The 27,405-nt window shown below is 43.3% G+C and overlaps 1 protein-coding gene across 1 annotated transcript in view; it reads right to left on the reverse strand.

Moving 5' to 3' along the window:
- T265_04653 (hypothetical protein) overlaps window positions 1-27,405 on the reverse strand; it is a gene marked incomplete at both ends in the record, with an annotated part of 93,800 nt that overhangs the window by 64,612 nt on the left and 1,783 nt on the right. The window contains one exon of the mRNA XM_009169444.1: window positions 11,556-11,751. Coding sequence (XP_009167708.1) covers window positions 11,556-11,751 — 196 coding nt within the window. The remainder of the gene's footprint in view (window positions 1-11,555; window positions 11,752-27,405) is intronic.

Here is a 27,405-nt window from a genome sequence, read left to right on the forward strand (position 1 = left end):
TATCGATTTTGGTTATTGGAAATGGAATCATCCGTTTTAATTTTGATACATTCTACGCTTCATCTCATTCTGGACCAGCCAGTAAGATTCTGCACTGAGAAGTTGAAAAAATATTACGCACCTCGTGCTCCTGTCGGCTACAGTCGCTCCATCGCTGCACACGTTACAATGCTAATTCAGCCTTAGCCTCGTAACTGAGCCAACGTTGAGTCCCTTAAAAAACCTACAATTGGTTTCCGTATGATCACCGTACGGAAATCTGCTGTTCTAACAACGATCAATCCACTGAGGTAGTAGGAAACACTGACAAGATGCGATCAGCAGAGTGAAAAACAGTGATGTAGTATCAAATTATCAGGCTCAGACAAAAATTTGAGGATATAGAACCCGATAGATTGGGCACATACGTGGTACCGTTCAAGGTGAGATTAATGACATGACGAGTGATACCTACGAAGGAGTTTTGTACAGATTTAAAGTATCACAGTTCAATAACAATCCACAAACTCGAGGTTTTCGACCATTGATGTCTTAATCACATTCTGAATATCCGATGACTCGGCAAAATACTCAACGCGGTTGTTAGTGAACACTGTTTCAGTATTGCACTTTCTAGACAGCCACTGTGGCAGCAACGACTTCAGTAGTTAAGTCACGCTGCCTGAAAACCGGAAAAAGAGCTCTGCAAGCTTGCACTGGGTCCTTCGCCATATTCAGTTTGACAGTACCTTCTTGGAGGGGAGCTAAGTGGTTGAATCGGTCTACTCAGACAAAATCTGAAGGATTTCGGCTTTAATCCAATAAAAACGGCATCAGTTTCCGCAGTCAGATTTGGAAGTTGAGGATCAAACATCTGACAACCGTTAGTGGACAGCAACAGTATGGGACAACTGTGGGTCAGCTCATCCTGTCGCAGGGATGAGGATCACCATTGTTAGCATGAGACTCGGAAAATGCAAACGAGATTTCGTCCCTAGGCGGAGAAACTGAGAAGTTCTGTATAGCTGCTTCATCCTCGTTGAGAACCATTAGCATTGCTCAACTAACTGATCTAAAGGGATATTTGGACGCGTAACCAAACGGCTAGTTGGTGAGACATAAACCATTCGGCTACTAGCAGCTGAACGGCGGTGTGATTGGCTCGCACTCAGACAGGATATAGCGCTACAAATCCTTTGGCCATGGAATTTAAATCCCGTGGCCACTTGTTCACTGGCCCTCCGAATGACGACTTATCAGATGGAAAGTCAACTTTTCATGTGAATTACTCTTCCTTGCAATTGCTGGCAGGTAAGTGGTATCACTATTAATTATGTTCAACCTGACGAGTCAAGTGCAATGTCGTTTTGAGTGATTTTATACGTGATCTTGGTTCAAGTAGAGCATAAGGTTGTCGGAAACTCGTGGACTGCGCCTACCTGATGAGCCCCAAGAAGGGCGAAACCGGTTGTGGGCTGTCGAAGAGTTTTCAGCAACCTTGTGAGTAGTTTCCTTCATGAAAAGAAGTTTCCTTTTGCTAACTCTCTGAAACAATATGCAAATTCACAGATATCGCGCCATCGGATCCCTCCTCTCCAAGATTTATCACTTTTCCACGAGAGTTTTCGCAAGCAGGAGACATTCAAAATTTTATGAAAAATCGACTTGGGGATCCCTGAGAGAATGCATTTGTCATCATTCATCGTCATCCTGCTGCACATAAGGAGAGATTTCGGATCGTAAAAGTCAAAGTTACAGATCGGTTAAGAAAGGGACTCCGACTTCCTGAACCTTTGTGACGACGTACGGTTCACTTTCGAAGAAAAACAAAACTTTTACATTTTTTGTTGATAATTAATTTTAATTTAATTAATTTTTTGAGCTAAAGTGTGAGATGTAACTATGTGTGCGTCCAGTTACCTGGTGTCTCGAATTGAGGTAAGTCATTTGCTATTATGAGGGTTCGTCTTCCTTTTTAACCTACGTTCTTAAAGCGATAATCGAGTTGCGGTGATAATTTAACTTGCTTCATACTTGCTACTCATGAGTAGCATTCCAGGTGAGTTGAAGCAGACTGAAATGAGGGAAGGTGCAGAATAGGATGCGGACTGCTGACGACAACCATTGGTATTGTAATCGTCACTATTACGATCATCATTAAAACTTTTATTACTATAAGTACCACCACACAAAGATCTTGAGTTAAGTGTTGATAGTTATTCGAGTGAGTATGGTGTACTATTCAGACCACTCTCGCTTTGATAGTTTTCTCACGCCAATTTTTCTCAAAACCTTTCAAAGACGAGAAGCGCCAGATTTGAGTACCCCTCATCAGCAACCCGCATCTCTGACCGTACCGGGATCAGAACCTCGGACATATGACTTGGGAGGCGAGCGTGTGGGTACTACTCCACGAGCGCGTGCTGGATCCGTAAACTGGCGAACGTGTGAAAATTCTTGTGATGGGCCTGTCTGATACCCCGTGAGCACTGGTAGCGCTTTTCAGAGCTTCTACATGATGAGTTTGACAACGTCCAAAGGCTAGGAAATGCTGACGTTCGCCTGTGGTTAATGCTCTCACGGGTCCTTTGCTGAGTAGGACGGGAAGGAGCATTCACTTTTCAAATTCGCCAAGCTGTGCCAACTCTGATGGCCATATGAAAAAAAAACCCTTCGTTTTTTACTCAGGGCAGACATGTTCGCGGTGTTGAAGCAATCGGTAGGTGATGCTGTCAATCGTAATAGTAAGTTGAACTACATCGGACCTCTGGAGGTGAAATAAATTTAGGAATTATTCGTGCATTAGGCTTCAGTTTTCTCCCCCGAACATCAATCGGTATGTCCAAGTTAGTAAGTTAGTGAGAGCAAGTGACTAAAGTGAGTCTATCTCATGCATGCGAATCAGCCAATCAGCATCAGCATCCCTGGCAGCGAAAACAATGTGGTAACGCTGGCTCCTGACTGAAGTAAATCGATATTGATTTATTACGGTGAAACACTGAAGATCAAAAAAGGATCAAAAAGGGAGGAGGAAAAAGGTCGCACTGAAAAAGGTGCTACAATTCCAAACGCTCGCTTATAGAGGCTACAAGCTACAAGCTGACTGGCAGTCATAACTTGCAACCTCTCCATTCAGAAACAGAGAGGAGCACACATATTCTACACTACTCTGAGAAGCCGTTACCACCAACAACACCCTAAGTCCTTTCCGTAAGTCAGGATTGGACCACTTCCTGTTTTGTCTTACCATGAATTAGGCATGATTAAAATGTCGTTTTGATAGACGATAACTTGGTCCGAGTAGTACATAAAGGATGAGATTTCGGAAGAACTAGTCCATTCATATTATGCTTGTGAGACATCACTGGTCGAAGACCTCATCAGATCCTCCGTGCTCGGAGGTAGCGCCACTCAATCCCGTAAAAATACAGCCTGTGTAATGATCAATAGAGCTGAACGGTTATGGAAATAAGCATCACACAAGTGGAACCTCTCGAAAATCAAGCCCTCAATTAAGTTGGCTACTCAAATGGCAAAGCGAATTCGAATGTGATCCGTGGAGTGAACTGTAGGTTGTTCTACGTGCGAGTGAACAATTATTAGGGTTTTTTGTCTTCGAAAAACTCCATTCATTTGAAAATCGCCCAAGCGTTGTCCAGAGATTCAACTGACTCCCAGCTGAGTACCCCGTCTGTTATATCCTTTAACCGAATGTGTTGCACAAAGACTGTCTTCTATTTCACTTAGCATGGTATTCGATATATTGAAGCATATTTTTTAAGGATCTTTTCCAGATGAGCCCCACCACTAATGCCAAAAGTGCGTGCGCGCAAAGTTAAGCCCCGCCACTTTTTGCCAGTTCCAATTTAACGTACGCACACAACCTTGGCCTATTTTTGATGAAAACAATTCCTTATCCGCATCTAGGCTCATTTTGTGCAAACATTTTCTCCGCTCGGACGTAAGACCTTAAATGAACCTTCTGACGCTTTCAACTCTCGTTCATGACGTGGAGCAAGGCAATACGTTTTTTGCAAGGCCACGGAGTGATCCACCAGCAACGTTTAAGCAACAATGGCCACCAAATGACACTTTCAACTGTTTCTGACAGGTGGAGGTGTAAGGTCCGACGGTGCCGGCAGGAAATCGGTCTTTAAAAAGGGCATCATACCAAAGAATTGAAACCATGATTGACATGAATTGTACTCCTGAAATGGTTCATCGTACCGAAAACTGGAGCTCATACACAAACCATCGAATCTCTTTGGCAAGTCTACAAGATGCAGAATAAACACCAATGCGGCACACACCGATCTTTGGTGGACAGCTACTTGTGTGAGTTCGTTTGGAGACAGAGGTACCGAAAAACACACCCCTTCATGCAAATCATTAATGATATGTCCCAATTTCACCCTCTTCAATAAAACTAAAAGTACAAACTTCATATCCACTTTCTTCCAATCTTTTTGGGTGGCGGGGGTTAATATTTGGCGGGGCTTATCTGAAAAAGATCCTTTTTCAATTATAAGATTGCTGAAAACTGTTTAAAAGCCCATAACTGTTTTCCCCATTCTTGGAGCTCACGAGGTAGTGGCAGCACTTGACTTCCCATCAACAATTATGTGAAAGTGACGAGATGCACTCATGCGTAGTACAATTGGTTGAAGGGAAGATTCTGATGAGTCCCCCATTAATGCAAGTTCAATTTGCAGCTGATTGCGTACAGTTTGATGTGCATGTAGAACGTAACATCGATGAAAACACAAGGACTATAACCAAGTGACGCGCCCGAAGGACAACAAAATGGGTTGTGTGCTGTCGGGAAGACCTCAGTAACCTTAGACATATGTGTACAGTCGAGAAAATAACTTGTCTCGCATACTATACGGCTATCCTGTAGTACGGTAACCCCCAGCCGGGAAAGAACAATCTTTTGTATAATAAAAAAATGCTGCTTCAAGCCACCAAACTCACAAACAACGAAAGCCTGACTGTCTCACTCCCTCGTGAGGAGCCTTGTGCACAAAGCTTCCAAAACTTTGATCAACCCTTCTTAGAGGCTTAATGGGAGAGTTCATTTTTGTATAAGGATACACGGTGAGCCAAGCGCAATCGATAGTGGTCTGGCCCTCACGATCAAATGAAGGGGTCGAGAACAAAAAGACAGCTTCAAGGGAGATAAACTGCCCTGCAGAAATGGCTCCTTCAGGTTACTGATTATTTACGATTATTTACTTGAAATGCGGAAGACTCGTGAGTTTTCTCACTGTACAGAGTGAATATTTCCAACTTGGTGACTAAAAAAATGCAAATCGAAAGCATCGTCTGGGTGTTACATCGAGAATTCAAAGTAAATGGACTATCACGTGTTCAGTTTGATGACGGTCCAGAACGGTGCTGACAGTCCCGGGTTGGAGTGCATTTACTCCGGAAGGCTCGTGACTGGTATCAAGGTTAATGGAGATTTAGTCCAGCAAGTGAAGCCAGTCTGTGCTGAAAAGCCGACAAGCGGTGTACAGATGTTTCACTCATATCGGAAATCATCAGTAGTAAGTAGGGAGTTTCAAACCCGCGACCTCCTAGTTAGTACTTCGAACACTTGATCGCTTGGCTGCGAGCGGCTGATCAGCAGCACCCACATAGGATGTGGGTGAAGGAGAACTAGTGTGCTGGCTAGTCCCAGCTAATCGCACTGCTGATCATCTACTCGTGACCGAAAGGTTGAGTGTTCAAACTACTAGCCGAGAGGTCGCGGGTTCAAAACTTCCTGGAGTTTCGTAAGGTGCGCACTGACGACGATTTTCAATAAGAGTGAAACAGATGTACAATGTTTCTCGGCTTTTCGGCATGAAATGACTTCACCTAGGAGACGAATTCTCCGTTGAAATTCCAGATCTTCTCACACTACCAACAATGATGATACAGTTTTCGTAATTCTTGAACCCCGTTGGCGTATGCATGACACGCCTTGATGGTCGCGAACATATTCAAACCATAAGACCGTGTGACAGATTCGTGTCTGCTTCAGCTATACGTAATCAATGCTATGCAAATGAGCGCGGAATTCCGTGGACCATCCACCAATGCCTGGACGATTACGAATGCAATGACATACCAGAAAACCAGCGCGTTATTGTTGGTGATGATAAGCCACACAATCAAGTCACGAGGATTTCATCTTCCTAAATCGACAGTCACTGATTGGCAGCTGGAGAAAGTAACACAGACTCAGGGTGAACGACAAAACTTTGTGTTTTTGCACTTGAAACGGGAACGCAAAGCCAATACAGAACGCCATCACGTGGATGAGTGAATTATCTCTCATCATTCCAGCGACCATCCCACATTATACCGTAAGTTCCGAATTCGAGCCTATAATTAACGAGGTGAAGTCGTCCGTCAGTTTACAATACGCGCGGGGATTTCAAGTGCATTCTGTGAAGCCTTTGTGAGGAGGTACATTCAGGACGATGATGTTCAAGATCGAACTAACAAAAGAACGATTGTGTAAGTTCAAAAAGACCTTAGTTTCGGTGGCATGACGATTCGACATGAGAAAAAAGTACAAAACCGAACGCATTCACCGAATCGTGTTCGAATTTGTGGACAGATCGCTCAGCTGTAACGCTCTACCGGTGTCTAGCTGCCATGCCACCCGAAGGAAGCGCGATGGCTGGGATACTGCCAGGTTGCCCAAGCCTAGACAGGGGAAGTCGAGAGGCAGAGATCGGGTTCGAAACACGGACCTTCCAATCAGTAAATTCGCGCTCTTACCATCTTGTAGACAGATAGGCGCCGATTAATTCCATTGGCGAACAGTTAATGCACTTGAAGAATAGCAAACGGTCCCCTCTGTGCAAGCATAACAAGCTTGAAGACGGTGAAAAAGTTGCAAGCCTTTTGGTTAAAAACATGTTAAATGACGAAGATGCCCTCGATACGAAGTGTAACATCAGTAACGAGAACTTTACACTAAGTCCTGTTTTTCCGAGACTACAAACGTGATGAAATACTGATCTTATTCCACTGGTTAACCGCGTGGTTTACTGCAGACGTACCAAGGAGGCACGGTGGCATGTTGTACTAAAATATATGCGACCAGTCTCTTAGTTGAGCATTTTGTTCTGCATTAAGTTCAACTAGAGTAAACATGCGCATCAAGACGGTTAGCTGACAACGTTGAATCTGTGTAAATTGTCTTGAACATTTATGACTGAAAAAACCTCTTCCATGTTAAGTTAGACCAGCGCCGTTTGGGCATCCGACCTGGTGTATCGTGCGTTGGGCTCACTAAACGGACCAACTCACGTCAAATGTTAACCTATTGGGCAGAGACATGGTGGAGAACAAATGAAGTCCAGGTACACAGAAGTGAGGTGGAGCAGGCATTCCCACTAGATCAGCTGACAAGTGGGGGGTCAACGGTCAGAGTATATAAAACAAACGTGGCTTTATTGTGCCCAATGGACTATCAACAGGACTTTCAAATGTAGCTCAACCTAATGCGGGGTTGGAGGGGTTAAGGCTACTCATCCAGCAGAATACTAGTAATATCATTAGTAAACAGCGAACTGTGAACACGATGTAATGTTTTCTATTTGGTTCCCGCACAAGTGTGATTATTCGCTTATCATTCAATCTTAGCTAGCTCACAGATGTTGCTTGTAACCAAGCTCTTTTGCAGTGCACTTCCGAAAGCAGTTTCTCATTTGGCAATCGTAACTATATACAAGTTGGAATACATACTTTCGACATATGCCCTCATTTACGCAAGAATTTGGTTTTGACAAGAGACTCAGCTAAGTCATCATCATCATCGGCTGTAAGAACCACTACCTGTCGTACAGTCGTCATAAGTGCCACAGTTTCGTTCACATTCGTGATTCAGGATATTGGGTAGATGGATTCGCATTGGAAGCAGCGGGAGCTGATATAATTGATGCGTAAATACAGGGTTGTCGGTGGACATTTGAGTGAATAGAATGGGAAGACAGACATGCATTGAAGGCAACAGCTTGGATGGACGGGCGACATTGAGGGCATGAATGGGTTATCCGTCTCGGGATCCCCATCCTGGGAGGCAGCAGCGACCTGCACAGCTGAGTTCGCTGGTAATGACTTCCATACTTTGTTGCTTAGTCATTGCTTGACCTCCCCAGACTGGTTTCCAAGTGGTTGTACGAATTTCCCATAATATTTCAATGACACCCATTTTATTGTTTTCTTAGAATCCTTGACTATGTGCAATCAAAAACCTTACTCCCAAGACCCATTTAGACCAAGTAAACATGGCAAATTGGTTATCCAAATGAACAACACACACGACCTAAGACCATGGGGTTTTATTCAGGCCTTCTAAGTGCTTGAAACGACTGACTTGACTGGAGTTCTTTACTGCAAGATATGCATGTCAATACGAAAGCTTCATAACTTTGGAAGGTCTAGTCAAATTTATCCCATCGGTCCTTCGGTCATTAGCATCATCACCTGCGGTCTGAAGTGCCAGCGCTAAATTGTGATGTGTGGATGATAATATGACTCGGCTGAGACGAACCAACCCATGACAGCCACGGGTGGTGGCCACGGCGCCACTGGTCCTTCGATCTTGCTGACTGGCTCCATCAATGACAATTCCTCGGATGGAATCCTCATGAGAATCGTGGAGTTTCCGGGACGGTTTCGTGACCAAACGTCAAACGCCATACTAGCTTATAGTGCACAAAGGACGGACGAATGGTCGTCTTACCTAATTAAGTTGTTGCTGAGTTCTGACCAGCGTCCAATTACGAGGGACTCACAAACGTTAGCCATGCGACCTGTACAAAGTAGGTGCTGCGCAATTGACGGCTCCTGCTTCCTTGTCATCGGCCTTGAGCCGTAGTCTGACTACTATGTAAAAATATTTCTGGAATATGCCCAAACATCTGCTGAGAAAATCATCAGTTTCGTCTGCGAATGTCTCACTACGAAGGCAAGTGGACTGATAAATAACGCATGATTAAGCATATCTCCATGCAGTTTTGATGAGGTAGGTTTGTGAATATCGACTCATTCCTACAGATTCGGTAAAAGTACTCAGGTCTCCAATCAAAGAAGATGAAGGAAATGCTGCGTTACGGACCGCGAACACTCTCACCCTAACATGATCAATCTACGAAGGCTCCAAGACAGTGCGTTTTTGTGTAGAGGTATGAATTTTCACACTAAGTCACGTTTAGACTCCTGCCAGGGCATTTCGGGATTCCCAGCGAGCCCTTTCGAGAATTTCATTGAGGTATCCCATAAAAACAACGGCGAACCTCAATGTGGAGGGTGCACATGAATTACATTTTAATTCAAAAAAACGTAGCTGAAGTTCATACAAACCACCGCACTGGGAAGGTTTGACAACTAGCAACTGTTTGTCAACAACTATTAAGAGGAGAGCAACTGACTCAGGACTCATCTTTGCCCCTGATGCGAAAGCTTACGAAAAAGTGCATCTGATGTGGCTGATGTTCACTCTGTTGCCCATTCGTTGCGAACCCTACAAGTTGTGAACAGGTTTGAATTACATGAAATTGCGTGAGATTTTCACGTCAAAAGTCGTGTCAGAAAATCTGAAGTCAAGAAACGGAGTTGATTGGCTCAGGTGAGTCGGGACAACAAAACCACCTGGCACAACGCCATCCAAATTGTTTGAAATTTTGGTTGTCGTCCAAAATAGTTTTCAGAAATTCATGGTAGATGTCTTCGAGTAGCTCATTACGAGAAACACCCAGATATTGTGCTCAAGATGTACTGTGCTTCGTTGACACAGTGACCACGTGCACGAACGTTTCTTACACACACAAGCGGATAAATCGATCCTAGACGTGTAGTAAATCGATTGGGTTAATTCCCAACAGACAATCCACCGTACAAGTGCGTTAGAAAATTCAGCGTGTATAAACCAAAGCGTTTGTTAAGCAAATTCCTGCGGCGAATGAATATTAGTCACTGTTTCTTTTGTACACTGACCACAAAGTAACAGTTGAGTCTTCGGGTTCAAAAGGCATTCTTTCGCTGAAGTGTCGCCTTCGATTTAATCACAAACGTGTTGGCAAAAAGATGAAAGTACAATCACCTTGACCCTAACGGGTACGTAGCTATCATATGATCCGTAAGGACTTTGGAGGTCCTCTGTGCCTGAACAGAAGTAACCAAAAAGATGACGGTGGAATCGATCGATCACAACACTGGACCCATGCTGCTGTGTGACGTAACTCTAACTGGTTACATTCGATCCACCCCTATGCAAATGACCGGTAAAGTGGTCGGTTCGAGCTTGATTATGAGGTGATAACCTGTTTGATACGCGTTGCCACCAAAACAGAACTCGCCACTGAGGGGGCTGGACAAGAAGCACACTGGCTATTCAGTCAACACCCAAAAATATCGCTGTTTGGTCTATCTCGCAAACGTCAACGTTTTAACAGAAAGCTGCTTTCTTCGAGGATGCTAATCTATTCCAAATGCCGTAGAATAATGCGGCCACCGTACTCTAAAAATGTTCTTGTGTTTCGCGTTTAGATCTCCAAAAGTGATTCCACAAAATCGAACCAGAGTGGTCGCAACTCCAGGAGATAGAGAAATCAGATCATTTGAAATGAACGGTTTGATTTCAAGAGGGGTGGACCACTGTATCATTCACACTACAAATAGTCGCTTGTGGCCGAACGGTACAGTACTCAACCCTCATCCGGTCTATGGCGGATTCAAAGAGAGTGGCTATGCTGGGGGTATCCGCCATTTTTGTTTGCTAAACTAAAAATTTGGGTAGAAAACAAGCCATTACCCGTTGGGACGACGTAGTCAACGTGTTTCTGTGGCGGCTGACGACAGAATGAAGCAGAGAAACAGTAGCGTTCATTTTTCATACGTCACGAAGTCCCAGGGGGTTCTAACCCCCAAACAGAAGTTTGAAAAACCCATTCAGTTATCAAGGGTTGATTGACAGTGTCGTTAGTTTTATCGAAAACGGAAAATGTAACCACTGCTCATGAGCCGTTCATATTCATTTCACTCAAACTACTCACTACCTGTGAAGGGAGGAACGCCTTTGCTGCGGAGTTAATTATTAGAAAATGCCAACTGAACAGTTACAGACTATTGGACAGAGGAGCGAAACTCTCATATGCATCTTGTTTACAAAGCTGAATATCCGTCTTCTCCTTGAACGCGTCTTCCCGAACTTTCCAGGATATTCATTGACTGTTACTCAATTGCAAGCAACTGCTACAGAGCGACTTCACAAATTCCGTAACAAATCTCACTTTTCAAGAGACTCAAAGCGGATTTAGGAGAAGACATACTACTCGCATGCTCCCCATCAGTAGTATCACCGTTGCACCTTAACCGTTGCCTAGTGGGTTGCAATGTGATAGCCAATTAGCTTGGTGGAAGGATCACTTTTCTTGTAACATTATTCAAACTTTGTAATTACCCATAAATTTTGACGCTCGATTGAAAATCTGCACACACTACACACCGTTTTGTGCAAAACTTCAACGATATGTGGGAAAAGTTGATCAGTTATGGCAAACAAAACGACCTACCTCCACTGGACGTATGATACTCGTACAAGGCAAAGCGGCCAGCAGTGAGCATTTTCAGGTCTGGATAGAATTTTTCCACCAATATGTTGACCAGCTGACATGCTGTGGTTGTGTTGGAAATGCGCAGACACTTGGCCTGATATTTCAAATCGTCTCCTTGGAAGAAAAATCGCACCACGCCATGAAATTCGTTACGCTGAAAAAATGGAGACAAAGCGAGGCGTTGTCAAACACGCGAAGTTCTGTTTTTTTTTCATTCGGCACTAGGAAACTGCACAATAATCGTAAGATGGGTACTAGGAAATGACCAACTTGTCATCCTCTAGGTATGTTGGAAACATATAGAACGTTAGAGGAGTTGCTAGTCGTTTCGATATAACTGTTTTTTTGTAATGTACTACTCAGGAGGTTGCTGAAAATCCGTCGACAGCCCACGACCGGTTTCATCCTTTTTGGAGCTCATCAGGTAGGCGCAGTCCCCGGGGTTTCCGTCAACCTTATGTTCTACTTGAAACAAAATAGCACGAAATTAGCAAAGGTGTTGAACACCTGACACCACTAGCCAACCAAAAGAAGATCCTTTTTCACTAGAAATAAACAGTGGGAAGCGTTCCGAAGAATTTTATGCGCAGATTACTTCCTTACTTAACCAACACCTTAGGCAAGAAGGAACATTATAAACGAGAGATTCAGTTGGGTTCCAGGTGGATTTCTCGCAAAACCAAATTTGTTTGCAGAGGAATAAATGACTTTACACGCGCTTGAACTGCCACGTGACCGGGCACGCGAAACGCAACGTGTGAGCTAGGTGAGCGTTTGATCGATCGAGCACTGATACTTTCGCCAAGCAATTTTCCACAATGTGCGTCTGTATTCTCATACTTCGGTTTTACAACGAGTTTACAAAAACGTCAGCACAAAAGCAAATGAAGATCTGGAAAGTAAATGTTAGGGGCTACCAGCAACAAAAATAGGAACAGTGAGTGCTGGAGCTTTGGAGATCCGAATCCATCCTTATTTTGAACTGTCAGCGGGAAAGCAAGTAGCAACAAGGGAATTGTATTTGTTCCAATCCACAAGAGAGAACGGAGACTGCTGGGAACGTGTCAACGGAATAGTGATCGTGAAATTGGCTTGGGAGAAGGTATGAGTACGTCATATGGGTACATAGTCTCAGCTTCATCAAGATTCAACACTTTCGCAAACATCCTTATTCGTTCGACTCCAGAAACGGGCTATTCCTGGGCATTCTACCCCATAATATTAATACGGCAATGCTGTTGAAGTCGATGACGGCGATAGCGGTGCTGAACAGGATGATATCGACGGCGATGATGCTGACGACATTCATATTTTATCCTTGTTATGTAAGCATAAGTAACTTTTTCTGTAAATCACTGAACACATCGTCACCCCTAATGGTCACGTGATCACATCGAACGGCAGCTGGAACAGTATTGACTGTTTCCAAACGAGCTACGAGTCACAGAATTGGTAATGATGATTCTTAATTAAACACGGGGAGTTTACTCCAACCCGAAGGTTTAGAATGACAAATGAGCAACTGAAGGCCTGAACAGACTCACAGATGCTAACTCAACATTTCAGTTTGCACTGGACAAACCGATTTAATATAATTCAACGAACACAATGGCTTCTGTTTTTTTACGCACGTCTTTACTTTTACAGTGACAATAAAAGTAATAGTTTCCAACCGCATGAGTAGAACTCAAAATCGCATCCTTCCAACCGACTTTCTTCTGTTAAACGAATACGATGCGCGCAGTTTCCATAACAATCGTATTGTTCGCAATTTCGCATTAGCAGAAACTGTCCTAACGATTAATTAGGTACTTCTTTGAATGAGCTAGGACAATTAAATAGCATCACCAAAGAATAGCAACTTTGACTTTGCAAAGATTCAGTTAGGTACAACTGTCGAGCAAAGTTTTAGTTTACAAAGAGTTCCTCGCATGAAGAACGATTTCGTTCGGTCCGTTTCCGTACAGTTAATCACCATTTGAAAAGAGCGCTCAGTCAAAGGCTAAATTACGCATATAGTACATGTAATGGGTTGTTTTGATCACCCGAATCGTCTCTAAATACCGTAGAAGCCTGGCTGTGCAACAGGCTGGACCGTAGTTCTCAGGTCTGGGATGGGATAGCAGATGAAGAGGTCATTCATATCTGGTCCAGTTTTTCCGGTAAAGATAGACGATGATTTTTGTTTTCAACTGATCCCTGCGGTTAAACATGACGTTGTGACGCACTGTTGCTGACGCATTCCAACATCTCAGCACATCTCAGCACGGTACAACCTTCCTCCGATGGTTTACCTCGCTCGGGACACTATATCATTATGCTACAGTATGTAAATTAACCAGGTACACATAGCCCGTTTATTTGAAGATTTGTCACGCGTGCACCTGCAACAAGTGTGTGTGTGTGTGTCTGTGAGGTAACGATTCACATGCTAATACAGTCGCTTTTTACCACGGGCTTTTAGAAACAGAAGCCAAAGATAAATGAAAGGTGTTATGCGAACTATTCAGGCAGTTGTCAACTTTTTCAACATGCACATGAGAAGGCTACAACAAAAGCGAGAATTCGCTGATAACAGATCAATTCACATGCTAATACAGTCGCTTTTTACCACGGGCTTTTAGAAACAGAAGCCAAAGATAAATGAAAGGTGTTATGCGAACTATTCAGGCAGTTGTCAACTTTTTCAACATGCACATGAGAAGGCTACAACAAAAGCGAGAATTCGCTGATAACAGATCACTGCTGTGGAAGTTCGGATTGAGGAGATTTTATCTTGGAGCAATAAGTGGATGTGTAGACGAGAGAGGTTACGCAGGAAGCAAGAAAAACATAGGCAGCTTTATGTATTTGACCGCATTTTTGGTAAAAACAAAGAGCGGAGAATGCGGAACACCACCACTAATAATCCGCCAAAGTGGTTAGGACAAGAGGTTTTCTTATATCTAATTCATTGATTAGAACCAAATAAAACCACTGTTATCAAAGAAAATTTAAACGGAAACAGTAACCAATTATGTTTGCGCCCACAACTACCCTTTTCTGTCCCATCGAATGTCCCCAGTCATCATATGCTCGAGTTCTGTTGAAGGCTTGAGAGGCAAATGACTGCTGAGTTTCGAGTAAACTTCGCATTGTAACAAAGCTTCTCTATTTTTTCACCTTCCAAATGGTCAAGAATGGATTGAAAGCCGGCTGATAGAAGTCCCAGATGTATGGTAAGCAAATAAACCCATCCCATATGTAACCGACCGTCTTTCCAACATGCGCCTTACTGATTTCTGACAGTATAGACAGTTACTTCATGCAGAATGCAACGTGTGATACCCAAGGCTGAATAATGCAATAGCAAATTGATAAGCAATATGTCCAGACGTGATATACTACTCATTAGGCTGCTGGAAACTCATAAACACGACCGTTTTCGCCTTATTTTTGGCTCATCGGGTAGGCACAGACCTCAATTTTAAAGCGGACCATGATAAACAAAAGATTTAGCTGGATTTAGTTGAGTCTCCGAATGCAAACGAGGTCTATCGAACCACAAATTAACAGAATTTTCCTGTCGCTAATAACGGTCGAACTGCTTAGTTCTCCAGTGTTCACATCATTCAAGAAAACTAAAGCCATTGGCAAGCATCTCCAAGCCAGGAAAACCTGCCTTTCTATACTGATCAAAGTGCAATTCTTCGAGTCCCGGCACACATATTCCGCATCTGCTGAGTCACATCTCTCTTGTGTACTTTTCGTAAACGGCTGAGGCAACCCGGCTGAACAGATGTGTTGCTGATCATGGTTTTCCTACTACGAAACTGACGCCAAATGAATGGTGCAATCCTCCAGATGTAAATGGAAGCTCTTGTCAGGAACTTAGTAGTAAATGTACGTTGGCCAGTCTAAAAAGTTCACTGATCGTGTTCAATTTTAGTTTTCCACTCTCAGCAAAAGCCAACCTATTCAGGAAGAAACAGGATGGCTTTCACGTGCACCACACTGAGGGTGGAGATATTGACATCAATCTAAAGCCAATAGCAGAAGGACAGACATCAATTGGCTGGTGTGCTTGTTAGTGTAGTTGTAAACCGTCGTTGACTACAAAAGCATGAAATTAATATGTTAATACGATGACAAGGATAAGCTTATATCGTTATTCTGTTGTTGGTGTTGCTGCGCTAAGGTTGGCCAAGCACCTTTCAGCTCTTCCAGCCCGATAGTATTCCCACGGACTCACAACTTACCTTTCTTGTAAAGATTAGTGGATTAGGTCTTCAAATAGATCAAACCGAGCATCTAAGTTGTTTGGATTAGTGATAGGGTTGAAACTATCAGGTTTCCATTGGGTTAGAGAAAATCGATGGAACTGAGACTGTGGTTACAGACGGGGCAGTGAAGAATTTAGGTGGGATTATGTATATCCGAACAAGACTAGGTGGTTTTCGAGAAATACGCTAATCTGCAAATCAATTTGGTTTTCACGAGAGACTCAACTGAATCTCCCGTCCAAGAAGGGAGAAACCGGTCGTGGGCTGTCGAAGAGTCTTCAGCAACATTGTGAGTAGTTTCCTCTATGAAAAAAGACTAGGTGATGTTTGTAATTTCAGTGAATCGGCCCGTTCGCAAGTAAATTACTCACTCCTAAAGGAGTGACAAGAAACAAGAACATCCAAATGTAATCTGGCAACGAGGATGACTATTGCAATCGAGTAAGTGGTCCTTCTCACCAAGGACCATCCAGGGGACCTGGTTAAAGGACCTCGTGGTGGATGGAGGTTCGTTAAGCTGTGTCTAACTGCCATGCCACCTGAAGGTTGCACGAGGGCTGGGATACTGCCAGGTTGTCCAAGCCTAGACAGGGGAAGTCAAGAGGCAGAGGTCGGGTTCGAACTACGGACATTCCGGTCAGTAAATTCGCGCTCTAACCACTTGGGCCATCTTGCCCTATGGGGGAGGTATCCGTTTGTGGACTCGACGAAATTCTAGATTTAGATGTTGACCGAATGGTCGTCAATTTATACACTTAATTCTTCAATGAGTCTCTTACGCTTAATTTATATGCTCTCATTCTTTGTCTACCACGTCACGTTTGAGGTGAAGTTCTCGCTTGAAGAATGTCAGACAGGGTGTGCCATTGAAGATCTAAATTCATACTTCTTTTTGGTGAAACCTCACTGATAAAGGCAGATACCGCACAACTTTTCTTATGATCCTTAAACCAAACTGCTGATGCTTGTCAGGTGTTTTTCTCTCAGCTGCCTGACTGGGCATCCTTAGGTGTGACATCAGGCAAGAAGTCCGTCAGTCTAAGAGAGTTGGTGAAAATAAGAACCCCAGTAACTCAGTGTTTCCATTTTATCACTTATTGCAGCCCATGTGATCAAACGTAATCCAACACCAAGTAGATTTCATCTTGTCACGGTGTATGTCGGTGGAATGCACAGTCCGTTTTACAAAATAGCCTGAACTGTCAGTAACTTTTCATGCCAGGTATACCACACTAATCGATCCGCATTACTACTAAAGGCGGAGCCTACTTAAAAAGGCGGTCTGAAGATTGAGTCGAAGCGTGAACAGTCAGGAGTTGCGTGCAAAAAACTGATAAAACGGACCGCAGATGACACATTACGAGGGCAGGATAATCCACCTTACATTTGTCAAGGAAGCTCAATTGTGCGCGAACTGAAACGTACAAGATCCGGGAAACAATGAGCGACCGTCCTAAAGTTTCATCATTCATGCACGGTGCTGCGGCCCCCAATGTTGGTAACTTTGAACGGTTTAAGTGTTAGGTAGTACGCTATGGTATCTCTAAAACTTCTCCGTTCTATCTGTTAGGGCTGAGGACTTCTTGCCGCTCATGACGGCTAGCTTGTTTCTTAGTCGTTTTGACAAGCCTCGTAATCGAATGACGAATAAAAAAGGCCTATCATTAAAACAAAAACTTTTCGTTAACCAATAGTGATCGGTTCCCGAAGTTCCTGTGTAAAAATTCAGGGGATTCGTTCAACTCCCCTAATAGAGAGACAGAAGAGTAATTTGCTTACACACGTCGCCTCTTCAGTGACAGAGAGCGCAATGTGTCCATGAGATTAAAGGCTAAGCGTCCCTGTGACGAATCACCATCGCCTATTGACGGCATCAACCCCTCTGAAGCCGCCAACTTCAACCGAACCCATCAGTATTGACTTGAGAAGATTTAACGTATGATTATGCTTGTGTAACCAATAAACCTTACACATCACGTTAAGGTTAAAAACCGAAAATCTAAATTGACTCTTCTTTTCAGTAAATGCAGGACCCTGATGGGAAATTCGATTAGTAGTGTGATTAGTAGTGTGGGTAGAGTTTCAGGACATTCTCGTGTCAACACGATGCTCCTAAGTAGTTTGCGTAAATTGTGAATGTGTCCTGTTTCCATAATGACACCAGAAACATCCAAGGAAGCCGGATCGATTTTGCCTTGCTTCACTAGTGGACAACGTTTGGCACAAGTGAACAGTCTAGAGCGATTGCACCACTATGGTAACCAAAATAACAAAGGCATTTTGACGTTCTCTGTTTTCAAAATGACAGCGGATAGTAGTGAGATAAACAACGCACTTCGGTGCTGAATTCGTACATCTCGGTTATATAACACTCCATGAAAAGCTCTTCAGAGAAGAACATCCTCATTGCGGAAAACGATGCCTTTTTTCGTCTGTAATTCAGAACCAACTAACCCTTTTTGGTTCCCCGATTTTCTTATTTAACCAATAAGTGGGAGCACTCTAAATGGAATGCTTAATGTTATATGCAGATTTAGCAACTTATCATCAATTCAAAGTGTTTGTGTAGGAGGGAAGCGCGCCAAATGGTTAACCCAGCTCACATATTACCACTCGATGAAACCTTCCAGAGAGAAAACATCGACTAAAAAATGAAACTGAAGAAGGAATACACGAGATGTCAATATTTCCCGAGTTCCCAATGGTCTTCTCTGTTTTGGCTGAAAAATGGTCGAGCGTACTCGTAATAAATCGTCTTCTTATATGATTCTTATCCAGATGTAACCAGGTGTAAAGATCGTTGTCCGGAGAGACCTAGTCGAGAGGGCCAGTAACCATTACACAGGCTCACCGTATGCAACATATTTGAATCATAGATATGCATGACTATTGAACATCTGGGACATCTACTGTAGGCAGAATGGTACACTCTAGCACACCATCACTGAAAGTCTTAAAACGACCCTATCTAGGGAACCCTTGAGGATCCTCTGAAGATGTTCCTCTGAGGCGCGGGTGCCATTGGTAGCATTTTTCCGCTGAAATCAGGTTAATCATAGGGTGGACAAAGGAGTTGCACATAGCACGGGAAGTTAATGGCGGCATTTTAAGAGCTGGTTGGTTGTGAAATGTCTTGTATCAATAAGCTTTCGGGACTTTGGACTCGTCAAAAAACCAGATTAAACAAACAACGAGTGAAAATTCTCAGAAATGTTTGAGGCAGTGCAGTTGGTGGCGGTAGGCACATGGGACAAGAGTGGTTAGTTTTTTCTACATATTTTGAAGTTCAATGCTTAGCTCTTTCACAAACGCTGGATCATTCGTCTTCAGGCTGCCTAAACTCCGTTTAGGACTAGAACTGTCACATCTAGTTCGCAAACTAAGGTTTGGGTTTGTTCACTAACGTAGTGAAAGTATCGGTAGTAGGTTGAAATATTGGTAGCTGGGAGCATCTGTTGCTAGTTGATTTGGAGGCCCTTGGTATGTTTGTTAAACCCGTCAGTTGATTTGCAAACGTTTTATCACCATTCCAATGGTAATGAAGCGTTTATGAGTCGATCAAGATAGCTAGATAGCCCAAGTTGTTAGAGCGCGAATTTACTGACCAGAAGGTCCGTGGTTCAAACCCGACCTCTGCCTCTTGACTTCCCCTGTCTAGGCTTGGGCAATCTGGCAGTATCCCAGCCCTCGTGCAACCTTCGGATGGCATGGCAGTCAGGCACCGAAAGGGTGCTACAGCTGAACGATTTTTTTAAAGTCGATCGTCGGGCTCAGTGAACAGATCGAAAGCCAACCGATCAACTACAGATGAATGAAACTTTCCCGTGGTGACTTTAAAATGCACAGATTATAGCCATATCAGGTGATCTTTTGACTTCTCGAACTTATGGTGAATTCTAGGAGTGATTGCTTTCACTAGTTCACAGAAGTTGTCTTCCTCCTGATTGCGTATCATCCGGATATTTCGGCACCCTGTGGCCTGCAAACGGATAGCGAAATAAAGCTGTGCTGAGAAATATTAGCCGAATTTCCGTACACAGGCTCATACAAATAGCAACTCCCTTATTCTCGATAGTAGTACATGTTCACAAAAGGTTCAGGCAGGGCAGCATTTCCGTATGGTAAAGACATGCCTAGTCAGGTACATTAGTAAACATGTTCAATGGAGGACTACCACTAGTTCGTCAAGCCAGAGGGTGTGTACTTTTGAATAACAGTTGTTTGAGCATTTTAGAGTCTCTTTCGCGGGCTTTGGTCGATCGTTTTAACTCATCTGACCACCTGGCATGACGCAAGCAATCTACCTCCGCGCGCTAAACGGTGGTTGGAGAATGAGGCCGGGAATTTCCAAAGGAAGTTAAGCTATTTGATAGTCTTGCTCCTGAGTTAAGTTCTTGAGTTGTTCGGTTCCTTTAACTTGATTATTCCCATGTGCCCCCCTAAGCATCAACAAACTCACGAATGTATAGAAGTGTACCCTATCAGGCGATGACTCTCTCTCTGGACTCAGAGGTAAGGACATGAAACTTTTATGGTTTAAAACCATTTGGATGCTTTTATTTAAGCTTTCGTAACGTGACAGTATTTCACGCCTTGTGTTTACTTCAAGTTGCGCAACAAGCCTGTGGCGAAAGGATGCCACGATTGGACCAACATTTTTTTCATTTAGTTTGTTCCATCCAAATTTCATTCATTCATTTTCCCGACTTAACACTCCTTGTGTATGATTAATGCATGAAATAAATTTTTCCTAAAAGTTTGCTCCAACATCTCTACCGTTTATTGGAACTTGTCTATCGTTTTACACAGGGTGACATGGGACAGTTGGAACATTCAACGCTATAATTTATTCCTTTGATTTGACTATTGGTTTCGTTTGATTTCGAGACTGTTTAGACCACGGCATCGGTATCTGCAGTGTTGACAGGCTACCCGTGAGACGTCCGCAATAACTACTATTCACGGAAGCCAAGTTCCACATCATGGGTCATTTGAAGAGATTAGCAATCACACACATTAGTAGCACGGAGGGAAGATACGTGGATGAGAAGTTTGACTGGTTGCGATCTTACACAAATTTAGTGGTAAGCAGTGGTCGGACAACTGAAAGCATGCCCACAGTCGATAAATCGTCGCACATTTGCGTGGAGACAACCGATGTGCTAAGTGTGAGTTCCTTATACAAATATAGGCCCATGTGAATAAGACAAGCCGAGAACAAGATAGGAATAAGACAGAATAAGACAAGAATAAGCCCATTGCAAAACTACCCACTGGTTGTTTAGAGTATTCCACAAGGATCGAAAGACACTGAACCACGCTTCAACTGCGTTGCACTAAAGTAAGTCTGCGTACACCCAAAAAGCAATGACAAGAACAACAAAACACCATGTCGCAAATGTGTAGAGGTGAGTAAACTATAACCAGAAAAGGAAGAATAGAGAGAATTACAAAAAAAGCCCTGATTGTTTCTAGCGCTGTCATTCTTTCGTGATATGCTTTATGAGATGTCATGTGCATCTGGCTGCAAACATTGCAACCACTGACATCAAAAGCTTTCGTACCGTCGGTTTCTATTTAGATTGTTAGAGTGAATGTTCGGATGTGAGGATTATTTGTTGTTCACCAACTCAGGACCGAGTTTCTTTTTTACTTTCATCCTTCCCGTTGTTATGGTCTCTTGTTTAAATAAAGTTTTGTGATTAGTTGTCATTTGGGCGCAAGTGTTCCTACACTGATTTAGTCACGGAGCATTTACGTTTTCCCAGAAGTTTCTCTCCAAAACTACGTTTGCATCAGTTCCAAGACACTATTCACGATCCATAAACGCTCATAAATGCGAACCCCACGACTTTTCATTACACCCTGGCACGAATGCATCCAGGAATGATCTTCAGGGCTCTCTAAGTAAAATGTTCCATAGGACTACTTATTCGGTTCTCAAATGACTAACCCTTTAGAGTTAAGCCTGTTCGTAAGTTGATTATGACCTGACCTGACAAGTAAATCTAATGTGGTGTTTTATATTCTTAGTCACTTACGGCAAAGGATTAAGTCCACAGAGGCAACTTTGGGAAAAGACCGTAGGGCCTTTCTCTCACAAAATGTGCCATGGTTGAACAGTTTTCATGTGAACTATTTTCAGAGTAATTTGCTATTCACATGGGTGGCCAGTAGCCCAGTAACCTTTCAGTGATAGAGAATACCACATCCTTCCTCTTAACAGCCAAGTTCCTTGAGGTTGCCCCTTTGGTCCCCGTCACCTGAGAAAAACATAACCTTGAAATCGTGGTTCTGCAGGACCTGAGAAGCTTCGCACAATGGCTGAGGGCTGTCAACGCCACAAACGGACATCAAGAACTTCTACCCTGCACCTTAAATCCCATTACCATTCCACCAATATCCGCCTACATTGCGCCTCACGTAAAGCACCTTGTCCTGGCCTGAAGCCCATGACTCAAACGCAATCGGGAAACCTTGAAGCAACCATAAATTTGGGTCACCTAACTCTCCAACAGCTACGGAACTTCATTTAAGAAAGAGGATAAGCCAGTCTGAGTTCGCAGTATGTGCCACGCATGAGGTCACAAAATGGTCTCGCACTCGTGCCATAGCTCTTCAACAACCCTAGTCGCCCATGTCGCTCACTGCAAAACCCAGAGCAGAGACAGAGTAGCCTCAACTGCCGTCGAAACTTTTCCTCCCGCCGTGTCAGCCATTTTCGAAACCTACTTGATTCAAAAGTCGTATCTCCCCCATTTTTGCGGACCTCTGAGTAGCAGCTGGACGCAAGGCTCAGTGAGCTGGGATTCTTAACCACCAAACGGCTCCTTCAGCTAGTCCCATAATATAATATCTGTTACAACCTGCAGAATCTCTGACTATCTTATTTCGGTGTTATCATTTCATTGAAAGCACTGAGTTTTCCCCAACGTGATCTCCAGTCACGAATTGGTTGTTGGCGCTTCTTATTTCATTTGGGTTCTCGTGGCGATATCTTGGGGTCTGCGTGACGCTGTCTCCCTGGAAAACTGTGCAAGGCACTCTTCAAAACTGCTTTGTGAGCATCCGAAATGGTCGCTAACCCAGATATGTTTGGATCCCGTTTTCGCAAGAAACTTCTATTTTCGAAGTTTACCATCCTTTGACTGTGAAACTATCACTGTTCGCATTGGTGGATTGCTTATTTGATTGTTCAGAATAGAACTTACTGAGATGGCAATGAGATTCTTTTCTCTAGATGCGTTACCACAAGTACAAAGAATGAGACTTCTTTTTGAAGCAGCCTAAACCTTTATATGTTTGGAAATAGAGTATCACCAAACCTATGAATATTAACATGAGACTCTGGACGCCAACATCAAGTCGGTCTACCACCACGCAAGGATTATCAAAACAACGGCGGTTGTTTAAAAATAAGACGTTTGTACTCTCTCGCTCTCTCTCGGCGGAACCAACACCAACACCTGGATTTGGTCATAACGCAGATTACGCTCAATCATAGAGAAGATGAACATGAGAAGATGATTGGAGTCACTGGTACAATCAAGCATGCGTAAATAGGGAAATTTCGCAGCAGAAAATGCTTTAACTACTCTCTAACAGCTGAAAACTGAGAACCAAATAGTCCTAAACCGAAGGTACTGGTTTATTGTTTGTGCCAGCGTTTCTTCTGCGTATGGTGCAAAGTGCTTTCCGTATAAAATCAGCCCAAAAACACTTTCGCTTGCGATTTTGTTGCTTTTAAGCAATGCGCGTCAACAGATGTGGCCACAGTTTTCTAGAGAATAAAGAAATTCTAGACTCAGCATTCTCAAAAAGCTGACGGCCAACAATCCATGCTGTAGAAGCGGAAAAAGTTACACAATATAAGACGGTCATAATGGTGGTTGTCATAGGTCAGCCGACTAGACGATCGTGATGGTCACTATCCATTTACGCACACTCATATGTTTAATCCTAACCAATCTGCGGTTTTTTGTCTTTTAGTGGGATGCTCCAGAAGTCCACACGTTGAGGAATTAACGTTGTGTAAACCAAGACGCAAAAAATATTCCTTGCTGACAGAACAGTTGGACAGAAAGCTCACTTGGCAAACGCGTGTCAAAAATGGATAGCCTTTTCAGGCCTACCACCCTAGCAGGACCTGTGTCCACGCATGCTCACAGTGACCTTTGGCTTCATTTGTGGTGTCAAAACAGTGATATGAGCAGCTTGCCTCATCAAAGAGACAGGGCCCCAAAGGATTCTATCTAACATCACCAGCAGAGAAAAGCCATATTCAGGAGCAGTACTGTACACTCCATCCGATTTGAAGCAAAATCTGTTATCATTTATGGAGTCCTTTGTTAGAAAATAGAAATCACTAGAATGAGTGCAAAAGATTAAAAGTCACTTAGGACTAGCTGTTAAACACATTCACAAGGAAAGCTTTAGATCTCCCCACCCTGGCAATGTAAAAAGAAACTGAACCATGAATTTTTAGGCTTATTCTTGTGGTGCTTTGACCACTTGGGGAGTGGTATGTACACTAAAATACACCTGTGTCTGGCGGAAGCCAGCACCGATCGTTGTCTAGTATCCAAGAGACCACACAGACGGTGACGTTTCAGTCCCATCCCCTAAGACTTTACCAAAATCTTAAGACTGAAAATGCCGGTCAGCTGCCAAAACTGGGCTTTAACCTGGTAATGCTTCAGATGCCTAAATACTTGCTGATTTCTCCTCTCTAACAACCTAGTGAGCCGCCATAAAGACGCAATTGGGTTGCGCACAAGACATAGTGAATTGAAACACAGTCATATACAGGGTCCCGGAGGATTTAGTTGCTTTACTAGAACAAGGCCGATTTCGGACATCTTGGTTTCCTAAACATCTTTATGTGGGATACTAATCACCAGAGGAGACAGAGGGAAAAAGAGTAGAGGGCAGCCGCAGCTAAGCAGTATAACCTGCTTCTCAAACAACATTTAAAATATTTCACAGTCTCTCCATGGCCGCTAGGGACAGGCGACTTGTTGCAGTCACTTTCCACTCACCCAGCAGCTCCCAACAACACCAAGATTCTGGAGAATCTCCAGGATGCCGAGTAAATCTCACCTCTGAACCATCCGTACGATTGTGCAGGGTAGTAATCCAGGCTTTTCATAACCCACAGGGCATAACAGTTTGCTGTGAGACAGTTTCAATGTTTTCTGTCACGGCGGTGTAATGTCAACCATGAAGATGTGCGTCTAGCAAACTTTTGACCACCGCTAACTCTTAGGCAAAAGCAAAGCGCATGAATATGGACTGCTACACACGTGTAAAATGTGAGTGGCGTAAATTGTGATGGCAATCCACACATCTATGCTGGACAGGGATATTCAGCTCGTGAACTCTAAAGGTGGTGGTGTCAATAAAGCTTAAGTTTGCGGCAAGAATAGAACCAAGTCGTTAGTATTTGGTGAGGGAATGGTTGTTCACACCTCAACCGCTTCTAGGTCACATACTACAGTAGTGCCCGTTATACAAAACACCCATTTGTTGATGCAGCGGTGTGTAACTTCCAGCATTTTTTACCACGTTAAATGAATAGCTCTGTAGTTGGACCGAGTGATCAACATACAGCCTAATGTAAACTGAGACAATGTGCAAGAATATCCATCCTCTCTGTGTCCCGAAGGTGTTGTACTTAGGAATTTGTTCGTTACGCCTGCTACCTTCAGAAGCTGAGGGGCACTGCCTACATCCATTCTTACGATTGCTTCTAGTGATCTCTCACGGTTTGTGTGCTGAAGTAATTGGAATGTAGGAATGAAGAGTTTGCTATCCACAAAGATACGAAAGGATTATCAAGGTTGTCAGTAGAATGATGATAATAGGAAGTTTGTGAGCCAAGCGGGTTGTTGATGGAGACGACATAAAATGAGTTGTATATGTACCAACCTTTGTGGCACTTCAACTGTGTTTTCTTTAAAAAGCCACTGAGTGTTTCGGCGCTCCGATCCATGATGGCTTTGTTTTGTAGACAACAGAAAAGCCGTTGCAAAAATGGTAATGGTTTTCCGTGAGACCAGGGCTCTTTAACTTTCTGGTTGTACCCTCGCGCAGTTACCAATTTCGCCTGGTTAATGGGCACCAACAACATCGGATGCTTCCGCTCCCTCGGAATTATATACGGAGTATATGAGATTGAACATGTTAAGCTCCAGGCATAGAACAAGGTAAGTGAGATGTCTCCGTTCTGGTATTATTTCTAGTGGCGAATCTCTGTACTCGGTCCACTTCCCAGTTCCCGCCCTTCATAAATGATACACGGGTCAATGTTTCGTACTCCATGAGGAACCAGAAGTCTGCGCACGGCTGCAACGGTTAAAAGTGCGCGCAGCATCGATAGACTCACAATATCTGGTAGAAATCGGACGCCAAATTAGAGCTATGGTTAATATTGGGGCCACCTAGTTCGTGAACGTTAATTCCTCTCGGTGTCAGCTGACTATTCAGGAAATACATTTTACGCCTATGACAATTATAAGTGTCAAAATTCATTCCGGTCGATTGATCAACCCTAACTAGATCAGGTCTTGACCTCCACCACACACACTCCTGTCATTTCCTAGATATTCTGGCTGAGGTCCCAATCCCTATATGCCGGATGTTGCACCACACCTCCAAATTTACTGCAATTATCACTTTTTTTCTAGCAAGCAAGGAAGACTGTCAAACTACACGTTAAAAATGTATGTGCTCGCAATGTTATATGTTCCCATTTTTTGCTTGTTCGGAATGTAGTGATCCGTTCTACAGTCTTCTAATGGTTTTCACCTTGCATGAGTTTCGCACTAGCTTTAATCGAACGAAAAAACACAGAAAGTACACTACCAAAAGGACTCACTCTGTTTGGCTCGGAAATTTTGAATAAGTCCAGTCTTGTGGCATTCCATTCTTTAATTCGCTGCAGCGTATTATAGTTATCATCCGGTCTCATCTTTGTGTAACTCCGAGCTCCCTATTCAAAATCACAACAAATAAGGTGAACCGTTTATTTACATATTTTGACCTGTTAAAACAGCGACTATAGTTCAATTCACAAGTCCTTGTGGCCATTGTCTATCGTAAGTACGGTAAGAGTACATTTTCAGTGTTCCATCACCCAAACCCGGTGGATTTTAACAAGAAATCTTAGTTGGAGTGAAATCTTTCTTCTGAATTTACCAACCTGTCCTATCACATGTGCATTAACTAGTTTCAGCAGATATACACGACTAATAAACCCGAAGATCGTAGAATCAGATCGGTAGTCGTCGCCTCTGCATGCATCAATATTGATTATGGTTGGCATATTAGGATACGTTATATAATGTAAACAAAGTAGGCTTATATGGGCCAAGAGCCACATAGCTATAAAGGGATGAAAATTATGACACATTTAGGTGGATAAGTGGATAAGTGGAGCATATAATATTACTGAGAATGGTGTGATGAGCAAGTCCGATGCTACGGGCTGATGTGGTCAGTGATTCTGATTTCAACGTCTTTCCTTACATCTCCATATGGGCGAATAA

The sequence above is a fragment of the Opisthorchis viverrini genome (genome assembly GCF_000715545.1).
Source record: "Opisthorchis viverrini unplaced genomic scaffold opera_v5_80, whole genome shotgun sequence".
Taxonomy (NCBI): domain Eukaryota; kingdom Metazoa; phylum Platyhelminthes; class Trematoda; order Opisthorchiida; family Opisthorchiidae; genus Opisthorchis; species Opisthorchis viverrini.